The sequence below is a fragment of the Poromitra crassiceps genome, assembly GCF_964638095.1.
Source record: "Poromitra crassiceps genome assembly, chromosome: 17".
Classification (NCBI taxonomy): domain Eukaryota; kingdom Metazoa; phylum Chordata; class Actinopteri; order Beryciformes; family Melamphaidae; genus Poromitra; species Poromitra crassiceps.
Window position 1 is genome coordinate 34168883 of NC_139635.1, and position 15000 is coordinate 34183882.

A 15000-nucleotide genomic window follows, 5' to 3' on the forward strand; every position below is an offset into this window, starting at 1 on the left:
GCTGAGCTGGGACAGATCGATGACAGAGCCTGTCAGGACAGCTCAGTGTTACGCACGGCTAGATTGCATCTGAAAGGCCATGTGCCATGTGGTTAATGAATTAAACAAGTGGCCAGCCAGCATTGATCAGATCAGCCGACAAGCATCAATATCTGAGGAAAGTGTTGAGAGAGGTAACCGGTGCCTGTTTCCTCTCTCTGTGTGGGTCTGGCTGGGTCACCTACTTATCTAATGACAAGTGACTCTGAAGCCAAGAATCACGCAAAGAAGAGCTACAGGCCGGGAAGACAGGAAGCAGTCTGTTTCTATATGCTCTGTCGTTTTGATAGGCTTTTTATATTGTGTTGTTGTATGTACCCTTTTGGATTTACCTTTTACTATTATTTTTCCCACAGCGCTGGCAGCAAGCCAGGCCGGGATCAAAAGATGACAAAGTCAGTCACTCACTCACTCACTCACTCACTCACTCACTCACTCACTCACTCACGGACGTTTAGTGAAGGGGCGGGGCTAGGGAATAGCCGCAGCTATTATTCACCTTATGTTCAGACCTTACAGTGGACCAAATTCTTCCGGGTCCTTCTAACACTTCCGGCAGTCACGGCGCAAAATAAAAGAGTTGTTTTTGGAGGGACAGTGAAGGGGTAAAATAAATAACGTAGCCTACTACTTTGAGCCGGTACACAGCAAGCAAGCGAGTATCCACTGTTAGCCAGGTCAGATAACGTTATCGTCGACAATGACGAGCACTTTCTTGTAAAACATACCTGGACTCCAACAAAGAAAGCTTCGGATAGTTTTCTCTCCTCCGAGGCAGCGCGATAGCAGCGCAAGCCATTAACGTCAATAAAGACCCGCAGACGTTAACGTAATTCCCTGGAATGCGAGACTTAACGAGCCAGTTACATGGCGTTGCATTCTTAGACATTGCCGTTTGCTTTTATTTGGTATGTTACATACAATTGGCTAAATTATTAGTTAATTCAGAGTTAGATGATATTGGAGCAGCGCAGCCATTTTTTATTTTATTTTATTATTATTTTTAGCCGGAAGTCGTAGGACGGCCACAGAACCGGGTCAAATGGGCGTGGCTACATAAGGTGAATAGGATAGGTAGGTCGTAGAGATAATGTAGCCACCGTGACATCACCCATTGGTTTGTGGACTATAGGTTTTGAAGCCTCCAGTTTGGCATTTTGGATGCGGCCATCTTGACCAGGGCTTTCCCACAGAGCCGCAGCGCCACCTGCTATTGGTCCGTGACCGGGAGCAGCTGCTGGACAGGCGACCTGTCAATCACACCCAAAACACAGACTGTAAACATGTTTAGAGAGTCCGGGTTCGAGGGGTGGGTAAGGGGTGCGGCTAGGGGGATGTGGGTGATGGGATGATTGTGGGGGGGGGCTCAAGTAAGGGGGCGGTGCTGTGGGAAAGGGGCTGTAGCTAGGGATAGGAAGGTTGTAGAGTGGGGATTTGAGGGGTGGGAGTGGCTAGGGGGATGTGGGTGGTGGTGGTGGGGGGGGGGGGCATAGCTAGGAAGGGCCTGTAGGGATAGGAAGGTCGTAGAGAGTCTGGGTTCGAGGGGTAGGAAGGGGGAGTGGCTGGGTGGGTGGATTAGTGGTAACAATTAGCCGTGTTGTTGAGGTAACCCCCAAAACATTGCATCATCAAGTGTCATCAGTCTGACTGGCCACACCACTGCACTGTGGGCTGAAAACTATTTGGGCTTGTTTTATTATGAACTGTGTATTGCGTCTAATGGCCCATGTGCCTTAGATTGAATCATGGTGTGATATAGATTCGGATTAGCCTCCTGAAAAGCTATGTAAAGATCGACGCGGCCTGGGGTCCTTCAGGCTAGAGCGAGGTGCTCGCGCAGGCGAATGACGTGCAGCGCACAGGCCTCCTTGAGGCATCCTCTTTGTCTATGGTGCGGCATAGTAGGATTGCCTTTTGGGAGGGTCTGGTGAGACGAAGGAGGAGCGCGGCCTGGATTCACCCACAGGGCCTTAGCCCTCCATGCACCGAAGGGTCTTTCAATGCTGCGGTGTAGCACTAGCTCTATTGCAGCAGATTGGGCGTGATCAACCCTTCCGCGGGCAACGCTGCAGACAGAGTAGGAAGGCTGATCCGTGAGCAGCTGCTTCCGGGACGAGGGTCAGGGTCTTAATCGGCCTCGGCTGGGTCTACTGGGCGAGGGTGTATGATGTTGGATAGACCCGAAACACCTTACGACCCCAGTTAACATCACTGATGACGCGTCCCAGCGCATGCTGTAGCATTGTATTTTGAATCTTTCTATTCTAGTCCGAGACTGTACAGGTATTTGATCTATCAAGGTTCAGACATACAAATTAGTCACTCAAAAATCTGTCAAAATGTAGCAGCGGCTGACCTGGATCTTCAAAGAAAAAATCTATTTTTGTGTGCATTTTCATCTTTATTAGACAGTTGAAAGTCAGGATAGACTGGGGAAGAGGAGTGGGATGACATGCAGAAGGGCAGGATTCAAACCCAGGACACATTTACAGACCACTGAGCCACCAAGACACCCTAGTCCGGTCTGTCTTATCCTCACCACTAAGAACTCTTCTTGTAGTCCTGTCTGTCTTATCTTTACCACTAAGAATTCTTCTTCTAGTCCTGTCTATCTTCTCCTCACCACTAAGAACTCTTCTGCTAGTCCTGTCTGTCTTATTCTCACCATTAAGAACTCTTCTTCTAGTCCAGTCTGTCTTATCTTTACCACGAAGAATTCTTCTTCTAGTCCTGTCTGTGTTATCCTCACCACTAAGAACCCTTCTTCTAGTCCTGTCTGTCTTATCCTCACCACTAAGAATTCTTCTTCTAGTCCTGTCTGTCTTATCCTCACCACTAAGAATTCTTCTTCTAGTCCTATCTGTCTTATCCTCACCACTAAGAACTCTTCTGCTAGTCCAGTCTGTCTTATCCTCACCACTAAGAACTCTTCTTCTAGTCCAGTCTGTCTTATCCTCACCACTAAGAACTATTCTTCTAGTCCAGTCTGTCTTATCCTCACCACTAAGAACTCTTCTTCTAGTCCTGTCTGTCTTATTCTCACCATTAAGAACTCTTCTTCTAGTCCTGTCTGTCTTATCCTCACCACTAAGAACTATTCTGCTAGTCCAGTCTGTCTTATCCTCACCACTAAGAACTCTTCTGCTAGTCCAGTCTGTCTTATCCTCACCACTAAGAACTCTTCTTCTAGTCCTGTCTGTCTTATCCTCACCATTAAGAACTATTCTGCTAGTCCAGTCTGTCTTATCCTCACGACTAAGAACTCTTCTGCTAGTCCAGTCTGTCTTATCCTCACCACTAAGAACTCTTCTTCTAGTCCTGTCTGTCTTATCCTCACCACTAATAACTCTTCTTCTAGTCCAGTCTGTCTTATCCTCACCACTAAGAACTCTTCTTCTAGTCCTGTTTGTCTTATCCTCACCACTAAGAATTATTCTTCTAGTCCTGTCTTTCTTATCCTCACCACTAAGAACTCTTCTTCTAGTCCTGTCTTTCTTATCCTCACCATTAAGAACTCTTCTTCTAGTCCTGTCTTTCTTATCCTCACCACTAAGAACTCTTCTTAGTCCAGTCTGTCTTATCCTCACCACTAAGAACTCTTCTTCTAGTCCTGTCTGTCTTATCCTCACCACTAAGAACTCTTCTTCTAGTCCTGTCTGTCTTATCCTCACCACTAAGAACTCTTCTTCTAGTCCTGTCTGTCTTATCCTCACCACTAAGAACTCTTCTTCTAGTCCTGTCTGTCTTATCCTCACCACTAATAATTATTCTTCTAGTCCTGTCTGTCTTATCCTCACCACTAATAACTCTTCTTCTGCTCCCTCAGCCTTGGAAGATGTGACCCAAAGCAGCGCTGCATAAAAAACAATAAAGTGTTACAGAATTCCTTCAGCTATTTAACTTACACGTGCTAATGCAACCTTGGCAGCAGGAGAAATAGCTTGCAAAAATGTGTTGGTGCAATTACTCTCCTAACCTGCAGGGGTTTTTCTTGGAAACAAATTAGAGAGGGCCAGATTTATTAGCGAATGTTTATGTATGGAAATAGATTTTAAAGAACACAAGCAACAACACAGGAGAATCTCTGTGGGGCCTCTCTTCCTGTTTGTGGTCCTGCTGTGACACACTGTTGACTTGAAATATAATGAACCTTGATAGGACAACAAGGTGATGATGCAGCTATATTACTTCACCTCTGTTTGTCTATGAACACCACCGCAGTTAAAAAAAACAAAAAAAAAACATTACTGCGACAGAAAATGTGGAACATTATAAGCCCCCCCACTTTTTTTTTACCCCGCCCCCTTTTTTTTTTAACCATATCGGGCCATTCTTAAGAATTTGCACTTTTCTCATAATAAAACATTCACATACAAACCGATATAGTGGTAAAATCTTCACTATGGAATGGCTGTGAAACCAAAACCCAAATTATCCCTAAAACACCATTGTTATAAATCAATTATAACAGATCTACCCATACTGTATGTTCCTGAGATGATTTAATTCAACATATACTACTGACCTTTCAATTGAGTGTGTGTGTGTGTGTGTGTGTGTGTGTGTGTCTCTCTCTCTCTCTCTCTCTCTCACACTCACTCACTCACTCACTCACTCTCACACACACACACACACACTCTCTCTCTCTCACTCACACACACACACACACACACACACACACACACACACACACACACACACACACACACACACACACACACACACACACACACAACTTTCAGGCAGTCTCCCACACTGCTACTCATTTGCATTTTCCGTCATCTCACTGAAATAGGCCTAGCACACAATAATGCAGCGTGCGGAGAACAGTCCACGAAACGTAATGATCATCTGTAGCGCAAGTAGCCTACAAAGGTCCCTGCAGATTTAGAGATAAAACCGCTGTCAATTTATGGCCATAGTGTACCTTTTCCCTTTATTGCCTCACTCATATAAAAAACCAATACCCAGGACATGGCAGAGAAAATGAAATCCCATTCCTCATATTGCTACTTTAGACTCAATCAGCCGGCAGGGAGTGAAGAGTTTTTAGTCGACTAAATAAGGCCATCATCTGCGGCCAGCTGATGGCCCGGCAAACCTCCCCACTGTCAGCCCGGCATGCGTATCCATTTCTAGCCCACTTCAGTTTGAGTCTGCTGCGACTGAAAAGTGCATTTCCCACTGAGTTATTAAGACTTGTTAGGTCCATTAGTCTTGGCCTGGCTCCGTAAAGGATGAAAAGAGGATAGAACGGATTGCTCGGGCGCTTGTGTGGCTCGGGGCAAAGTGCACGCTTGTTTACGACAATAAACCTCTGCTATTTGGCACTTCATCAAACCCCCTGTCCCCCCCCCTGTGTACCAACAGCAGACCATGCATAATGTATACATGTTTTGCACATGGTTGTAAATGTTCTGATGTGAATAATTTAGAGGATTTCGGTACAATAATAATAATTGATTTCATTTGTACTGTATAACGCTTTTCTAGATACTAGGGCTTCACATATCATGGGAGGGGAGGACTCAACTCATCCACGACCACCTGGGTGATGCACGGCAGCCAGTTTGCACTAGAACGCTCACCACACATCACCTAACATGGTGGAGAGTGGAGGCCTGAAAGAGCCAATTAAGTAACGAGGGATTCTCACATCTGTTTTGGAAGTGTTCTCATACAGAGACATTTTGGTCAGAGATTTTGAAGTTCATCCAACTGCATTTCATCTCAGATTTTTCTTTCTGTTTTAGGGATGTTTTCTTTGGTGTATTTGATTTCACGATGGAGAATGAGGGGAAATGTTTTATAAAAAAACTGACATGATGAACGTCTGGCTTCTATCTCTGGTTTAATGGGGTTGCACATCTCTTTAATGACCGCAGAGATTCAGGACCTCGGTTTAACGTCTCACTTACAGGACAGAGTCCCTGACCTGTCTCTGCCCTGAGGCATTGGGGAGATTATTCATTAGACCAGAGGGAAGAGCACCTCCTACTGGTCCTCCAACATCACTTCCAGCACCAGTCTCCCATCCAAGGAGTATCCACACCACCACATGTCAGGCCTGCTTAGCTTCCCCAGGAGGAAAGCCAGTAATGTGATGCAGGAGCCACCGGTGCTGTAAACAATATTTGGAGATCTATTTCTTTTGGGCAGGAAAACAATCGAGCAACTAACACTAGATATTCAGCTGTCCGTTCTCTCTCTGTCTGTCTTGCTCACAAAATCAGGTAGGAGCATTTCAGGAGAGGAGTTTCATGGCAGATAAATCCATCACTTATTTAGTAATTAACACAAAACAGGCAGCCGTGATAAACCAGTAGACTAAATGCGTGATGAGCTGAAAGGCGCTTATCAGGATATCGTAATGTTAAAATCCACAGCAATTATTCTTCACAGAGGCGTGAAATTGATTCCAAACATTTTCTCTTCTCCTCCTTACACGGTTTTGATCTCTGCTCCCCCGAGACGACCTTTGATCAAATTGAAGCTTTGACGAATATTAAAGCAGCAATGACATTCAGCCTGTTACGCAGACAGAGAGGGAGATTCATGTATTCAAGCGGCTCTGACAGCAGGAATATACACCATCCACACAGCAGACCTGCAGCAGCAATGATAGCTTCACAGGGCGCCGTTTAGTGCTTTGGGGCGCCACCTGCTGGAACCAGCATGTCGACATGAGGTGATGAGGGAAATAACCTCACACTGCAACACACACACACACACACACACACACACACACACACACACACACACACACACACACACACACACACGTGTATAAAGCAAGTCGAACATTCTGCCACTGGGGTGAAGTAATTCCCTTTATTCCTAATGTACTTTGTTTCAGGAATTTTCAAGAAACAAACTTGGAATGAGGCAGAAGATTTAGGCTAAATTACTTGTTAAGATGGATTTTTTTTACAGCGCATAGTGGGGCAAATTAAATGCACTTTTAATATAAAATCGCTCACTTCCGGAAAGAAGCACCAAAATTGGCACAAATACTCCTTGTGGATTGTTATTTTGATAAAAGCTATTAGCCACGCAAAAATGAAAAGATTTCCAAGATGGCTACCATTTCCAGCCTGCTTCAGCACTGTACCAGAGATTTTCATCATATTGGACAAAGTTGACTAATATTACACAAAGTTGTCCCCAAAATAGTATTTTCGGGCTGGAAATGGTGGCCATCTTGGAGAGTTATTTATTTTTGCGTGGCTAATAGCGGTGGTAGGCCAGTGCTTGGTGAAACGTTCCTACAGACATAACTGGCTGTCCGCAAATGTCTGCGGGTGGTGGGAAACCGGTGGGGTATGAGAACTGAGGGAAATAGGGTTAGGGTTTCTCCCACACGCACGCTACATCCTGCCGGTGAAACTCCTCCCTGTCAGGTGAAAAGAAATGGCTGGCGACTGCACATGTATCGGAGTAAGCATGTGCTGGTCTATGGGCTGTCTCCAGATAGGCAGAGGTGGTGGAGCAACAACCGGAGCAGCTGGAGGGCATTGGCCAAGTACAATTGGAAAGAATCAGAAAAAATATATAAGAAAAGGTTGTATTCTTGCGCAGCACGAGAACCTGGCGGACGTCAAACCTTCCACAGGGCTTCGTTGGAGAGTGCGCTGTGTTCAGATCGTCATTACTGGGCCGGGGTGAAGCGTTAGCTGTCAGCTCCAGCAGCAGTATGGTTTCCTCCAGGCGACTGACCCACGGCCACGGCTGCTGCTCTCTCATCTTCTATTATTCAACCTTTCTAAAATATGAATGCTCCAGACTGTAGAAGAAACTTCATGTGTCAAGACTTAAAAGTAAAAATCCAACCTAAAAACAGCTATTGGTGAAACTTGCATTTCTGTTTCCATTTTGTTGTCTGAAATCATTTCGCCGTAATGAGATACGGAAATGAGCGTGGTGGTGTTTTTCCAGAATCAGAACCAGAATCACTTTTATTGCCACAATATGCAAATTACATATCACCAACCTTTATTTAGCCAGGCAAGTCTGTAGGAACAAATCCTTATCCAGTGTGACAGCCTGGTAGGAGGCAAAAGACCTAATAAGGGGAAGGGGATGCGGGAGGAGGGGGAAAAAAGACAGGACGATTAAAAATGGACATCACAAACAGTCACAGAGGCAGTAACATACAGTACATGTAGTTAACAGACAATTAGCCCAGAAGCAGACACTTAAAAACAGCAAAAAGAAACAGCACACAGCACTTTACAATATAGAATGATGTAGTTATGTACAGGACAGCACACAGTTGTAGTAGACAGTTAGCACATAAACAGCACACAGCAGTATATAGGCAGACAGACATCACAGTAACAGGCAGACAGGGCATGTTAATATGGCCATATACCATCACAGTCACACAGGCAGACATAAACAGACACATGGCCAGGGTGCAGAGCATCAGGAAAAGCTTATGCTCTAAGGTGTTTGTAATTGTGTCCCTGAAGGGGCGCATGGGAACAAAGCTTTCCATAATAAGGGTTTTTTGAAGTTGGTTCCAGCTATCAGCTGCCGCAAACTGAAAGGAGGAGCGGCCCAAGGAGGAGTGGGCTTTGGGGACCTGCAGTAGGAGTGTTAGGTAGGGGGGAGTGAGGCCTACAAGTGTTTTGTAAATAAGCGTCAGCCAGCGAATGTCTCGTCTGATTTTGAGGGAGGGCCAGTTTACCAGGGGTATAGTTCGCAGTGGTGTGTCCTATACGGGGCATTTGTGGCAAAACGGATGGCAGAATGGTACAGAGCGTCTAGGTGGTCGAGAGCTCCCTCCCTTACACGCTGAGCGGAAGATAACATCGCCGTAGTCAGTGGGAGGACAGTCATCTGGACGAGAGTAAGCTTGGCGGACCTCGTGAACGAGGAGCGACTTCTATACAGAAAGCTAAGTCTGGCTTTGACCTTGGCCTGGAGCTTAGTGAGGTGTTCTGAGAAGGACAGGTTGTTATCAATCCAAACTCCCAGGTATTTGTAGGAGGTGACTAGCTCAAGGTTACGGCCATCGGCGGCCATGATAGTGCCCGTTTGGCAGGCGCCGTTATGAGCAAACCACATGGCCTTGGTCTTGCTAGTGTTCAGGGCCAGGCCAAGGGTAGTCAAGCCTGCTTGAATTCCCTGAAAGCTCTCCTGGAGAGTTTTCTGGACAGCATCTGGGGAAGGGCCGGCAGCGTATAAGACTGTGTCATCTGCATATACTGTAGGTGGATAGAGGAGTTTCCTGCAGATTGACCTGTTATTTACATACATTGAAAAAAGGACCGGTGCTAGGATGGAGCCTTGATGCACTCCTTTGGACATGGACAGGGGTTATGACATCAGGTTGTCAGATTTTACAGCCTGAGTGCGACCAGACAGATAGCTGTGGAACCAGGCTATTGTTTGCTTTGTGACACCTATGCATCTGAGACGTTCCAGAAGCCGATCGTGATCTACGGTATTGAACGCTTTGGCAAGATCGATAAAAATAGCCGCACAACATTATTTGGAATCAAGGGCATTTATAATGTCATTTAGGACTTTCAGAGTTGCAGTTTCACAGCCATACCCTGCACAGAAACCAGATTGTGTACCAGACAATATATTATATGATTCCAGAAACCATGTGAGCTGTTTACACACTAGCCTCTCCAGTATTTTCTCTATACAGGGTAGTATAGAGATCGGACGGTAGCAGTTTGGGTCAGTTTGATCTTCCCCTTTGAACAGGGGACGCACTGAGGCTGTCTTCCAGGCAGGGGGTAACTCACCTGTTTGCAGGGATAGATTGCATAGGTGGGAAAACGACCCCCTAGGACCCCCTCGAAAACGAGATGATTCATCTCAAGGGGTTTTTCCTAAATTAATAAACTTGAATATATAAATTGGTTTGGCAATGATGGGGGCTGCGGCTTCTTTGGGTCAAGTTTCCTGAGTACCTCCAAAACCTCATTCTCAGTAACTTCTTGCAGGCCAAAGGTATAGTAAGGGGCTGGAGTGGCGGGAGGGGGAGTGACATTGGCAGGGGGGGTTAGGAGGTGTTGTTGAGTTGAACAGGTTTCCACATTTAATGTAGTGGAGGTTTAGGAGCTCGGCCATGTGTTCCTTATCCGTGACTACACCCACCTCTCCTCCCCCCCTGCCACCTCTCCCCCCCATCACCCCTCCTCCTCTCCGTCCCCCCACCACCCCTCCTCCTCTCCTCCCCCCCACCACCCCCACTGCCCTCCTCCCCCCGACCACCTCCCCGCCACCTCTCCCCCCCACCACCCCTCCTCCTCTCCTCCCCCCACCCCTCAGCACCCCCACCCCTCCCATTCCCACCTAACCACCAACCCCCCCCCCCCCCCCCCCCCCCCACCACCACCTCCCACCCCCCACAGATCCAGACCGCCCTCTCACCATCACTGAGGATGAGGTGCGCCGGTCGTTCTTGCGTATCAACCCACGCAAGGCGGCCGGCCCGGACGGCATCCCCGGGCGTGTCCTCAAGGCCTGCGCCCACCAGCTGGTAGGCGTATTCACAGACATTTTCAACCAGTCCCTCTCCCTCCGACAAGTTCCCTCCTGCTTCAAAGCAGCGACAATCATCCCCATTCCCAAGCAGCAGAAAGTGACCAGCCTCAACGACTGGCGCCCAATAGCCCTCACGCCCATAGCCAGCAAGTGCTTTGAAAAGCTGGTTATATCACAGATCCGCCCCACACTCCCCCCGGACCACGACCCGCTACAATTTGCATACCGCCCCAACAGGAGCACAGTGGATGCAGTAGCACACGTGCTCCACACCGCCCTCTCCCACCTGGAGGGGAAGGACACCTATGTGAGAATGAATGCTGTTCGTGGACTACAGCTCAGCATTCATCACCATAGTACCCTCCAGGCTGGTATGCAAGCTCAAGGATCTGGGACTAAACACAGCAATGTGTGACTGGATCACACATTCCTGACAGATCGCCGCCAGGTGGTGAGAGTGGGCAACCTCACCTCCTCCCCACTGACCATCAGCATAGGAGCGCCCCAGGGGTGCATCTCCAGCCTCTTCTGGTACGACCTCTACACCCACGACTGCGTGGCAGAAGCCACCCCAACCAAACACATCTGCCTACCATTTTTTTGTTTTATTGTTTTCCACACACACACACACACACACACACACACACACACACACACACACACACACACACACACACACACACACACACACACACACATATATATATACCAGTTTCCCCTAGAAAATCTTTCAGGCCTGGAGCCGCCAACTAAAGCTTCGAGAGCCGCCAGCGTCTCGTGAGCCGCGCAATGAGGAACTAGGTTCTAGACTCACCAGATTTTCAACAGTCATTCAGGGAGAAATCCATTATAGAAGAGGCATCAGCATACTTCATAAAGCAAGGAATCTGTCTGTGTCATGAACTCTTAGTTGAATCTTGTTTTTCCTTAGGTGCTCCTTCCCTCCACAACTGCCCTCAGGCTCAATGTTACCTTGTTAGCCCTGCCCTGCCCTGAGCTAATCCCCTGACCAATCAGTTCTCCCCTGTGTTCCTACAGCTGCTCCTCATGTTCTTGATTACCTTCTTGGGTCTCAGTCTATGTAACCCTTGTCGAGTCATTGTCTTTTGTTACTGTGTGTCTTGTACCCTGTATTGTTCTGCGAAATTAATAATTAAAATGTTTTGTTCATCCGTGAATGCTGTCTCCTGGCTCTGTGTCCTGCATTTGGGTCCACATCATCCTCACACCGTGACAGTCTGTCTGTCTATGTATGTATGTCTGTCTGTCTGACTGACTGTATGTCTGTCTGACTGTCTGTCTGACTGACTGTATGTATGCGAATGTGTCCTTCGTATATCTCGAGAACCGTTCATCCTATCAACTTAGCGGGTGTATTGCTGGGGACCCAAGGACGTCATGTGCAGTGTTGGATTTGATGCAATTTGGACATGCATCACACATCAATATGAATAAACTTGGAATAAACAAGTGAAACAGCGCTCCATGCAGCAGCAGGGAGAACAGCTCTCTGGGGCTTAAAGCTACAAGCAGCAATCAGCAGGTACTGAACAGGCATGTTTTGAACGGGCACTGCACTAGTTCTGGGAAATAAAGGAAATCATTAACTGAAGTAGAAGGCAGTTTGAGGACACTCGGTAAAACAAAAGTAAATTATAACACTTCATCACAAAATAACTCATGGAATACATTCAACATCATAGTTTGATGATATCTAACAATAAGGTAAAGGTAGATCTTTTGACTTTTCCTCTAAGTTACCGATTGCTATTAATAGTAAGAGTAGTCCGTATTTTCAAATCTTTTGTTGGAACAAAATTCAAATAATGCCAGTGAATCTCGCCAGACTCACAACATGGGAGCCTTAATGTCCTTTGATGGTAATTACATGTGAAAATACAATGGTACACATGTAATTACATGTGAAAATACAATGGTAAACATGTAATTACATGTGAAAATACAATGGTACACATGTAATTACATGTGAAAATACAATGATATACATGTAGCAGGAAGAATGTATTTTCCCTCATGGTGGAGGATCAGCTGGGAGCACCAATGTGCCACTTGGTACAACACTAAAAGTTATCTACCAGCAGCAGCAGGTAACTGATCCTCTCTCTAACATGGTTACAAAACATTTAATTGTATTTATTTATACTGTATTTTTCCTCTACTGATGAAGCAGGTTGCTCTTATGTTCATAATTTAGGCTATTACATTTACATTACATTTACATTACGTCATTTGGCAGACGCTTTTATCCAAACCCTACTTACAATAACACATTTTTGTCAGCAATAGAGAAATCAACTACGCACAATCTATGACAGCTACAACTTCTGAAGAAATAGTGGTATATATATTTTTTTAAGAGAGAGAGAGAGAGAAAGATGTTAGTTCAAGAAGGGCCCAGAAGGGACATTTTAGCAGTATTTTTCTAATTGCCTGGCAGATGTATCTGTGACCTCAATGTGAAGCTGGTTTATCTGCTGAAAAACAAACGAAAACAGTTTCAAATCTTTTTATTTGGAACTTCATAAAAACTAAACAGGGGAAACGTTTTGAGATTTAGAGTTACAGAAAACTGTGGAAAACAACATTAAATACACTTAGGATAAAATAATGTCAGAATCAACTGGAAACAGGGAATGTACAACAGAGGGAAATACTTGCCCGCTGACACAAATTCAAACTACCCCTACTCTATCACACATCTATACATACAACTCTTTTCTACAAACATACATGTAGTATTGAATGCACACGTTTCACATATCGCATATGGAAAGTCCTGCTCATTGGTTCAGGAAGCAGGCACTAAATTGCAGGAGGTCCTGCTCATTGGTTCAAGAGGCAGACACTAAATGGAAAGCCTTCGGATCACCAGATTCACCATTTGGATTTTGGAAGTCCATGAAGAGAGGGATTATCGAGTGAGCTCCCTTCCCTCCACTTATTTGGTTATGTAGCAGATGCAGTTGACTTTGGAGTCATGTGATTGCTTACTTCTTCTTGTACTGGCTCATGTAGCCTCTGAGGAAGTCTTCGAAGCGCGGGACAGTGGCCTGGGGGGCGGCGGCCTCTTGGACCGGCTCGTCAGCGGGGGCCGGCTCGCCGGCGGGGGCGGGCTCGGCACGACGCAGGCGGCAGTTGAAGTCGATCTCGGGGTCGCAGTTGGGGTCAGGCAGCACTATGTCATCCCTTGGGGGGGGCTCGACGTCGGAGGGTGCGACCGCCTTGCCGCAGTTGGGGTCGTACGGATGGCAGAAGGGTTTGGCCGGAGCCTTGACGTCAGCCTTGGCAGCCTTGGCAGCCTTGGCCTCGGGGCCCGCCTTCACCGGAGTGCAGTCTTTATCGTAGTGCACATAGCAGTCGTGGCCATCCTTGGTCTTGCCGGGGACGCCGAGCCTGGAGCGGACCTGGTTGATTGATTGATTGATTGATTTGTGTTTTTTTTGGTTTAGACTCAAACATCATCTGATGCAAAAGAAGAATCACCCAGAAGATAGCATATGAAACCATTATGCAACACCCAATTCATTTCACTACATCATTTAATACACTGAATGAAAAGCAATAGACAAAATATAGCCAACCGTTCAACAAACAAGATTACACTAGACTAGTTAAAACAATGAACTATTGATCTTAGTAGCCAGACTTCGGGATTCAGACCTGGTGCTCGGGCAGTGGTGGAGGGGGCTTGCGCAGGGCAGCGGCGGCTGCCAGTATGCAGTAGGGGTCGTAGCGCGGGTCACAGGCCATGGGAGCGGCGGGAGGCGGCGCCGGCTCGTCCTTGGCGGGGAGCTCCAGCACGGGCTTGGTGAGGCTGGACAGCTTGGTGGCAGTCAGGGGGTTGCAGCCCTCGTCAAAAAGCGGGTTGCAGGCCTGCTCTTTGGGGGCCTCCTCGGCGGTCAGGGGCGACGGTGCGGCGGCGACGGTGCCCACGCACAGAGGATCCACTGTCGGGTCGCAGTTGGGGTAGAGCAGGTGGTAGTAGCCGGTGGGGCCCTTCTGGACCAGGAGGGGCTTGCAGTAGGGGTCCTTGGGGTTACAGTGGAGGGAGGAGTAGGAGGGGGCCGGGCCGGGCGCGGGGCGGTAGCCGTAGGCGGCCCTCAGGTGGTACTGCAGACACTCTGTGTCTTTGGCGTCGCAGATCCTCAGCAGCTCCATCTTCTGCTCGGGGGTCAGGAAAGGCTCCAGGACGGGGGCGTAGTAGTAGAAGCCAGTGGGGCGCTTGAGCGGCACGGGCAGCAGAGGGGTGAGGATGGGAGCCGGCACAATGGCTGGAGCAGGCTCCGGCGCGGGCTCCGGGGCAGAGGGGCTAGAATTGGGGAGGAAGGGGTAGAGGCAGTAGGGGTCGAGGAAAGGGTTGCACACCCTCACATTAGTGGCGGCCTTGATGGGAGCGGGCATCACGACGCCGGCCTTTGGCTTGCTGGTGGACTC

General features: G+C 47.5%; 1 protein-coding gene and 1 pseudogene across 2 annotated transcripts in view; both read right to left on the reverse strand.

Moving 5' to 3' along the window:
* Window positions 1-11645, reverse strand: part of LOC310792363 (GDP-Man:Man(3)GlcNAc(2)-PP-Dol alpha-1,2-mannosyltransferase-like) — a 15842-nt pseudogene extending 4197 nt beyond the window's left edge. Inside the window, exons 1-3 of the transcript in view lie at window positions 11582-11645; window positions 8956-9203; window positions 8443-8623 (exon numbers count right to left, since the gene is read on the reverse strand). The product of the transcript in view is annotated as a GDP-Man:Man(3)GlcNAc(2)-PP-Dol alpha-1,2-mannosyltransferase-like (transcript). The remainder of the gene's footprint in view (window positions 1-8442; window positions 8624-8955; window positions 9204-11581) is intronic.
* A 1908-nt stretch (window positions 11646-13553) lies between these two features.
* Window positions 13554-15000, reverse strand: part of and2 (actinodin2) — a gene marked incomplete at both ends in the record, with an annotated part of 2438 nt that continues 991 nt past the window's right edge. The window contains 2 exons of the mRNA XM_083654084.1: window positions 13554-13970; window positions 14227-15000. The exon at window positions 14227-15000 is cut by the window's right edge and continues 144 nt beyond it. Of these exons, the coding sequence (XP_083510210.1) occupies window positions 13554-13970; window positions 14227-15000 (1191 nt within the window). The remainder of the gene's footprint in view (window positions 13971-14226) is intronic.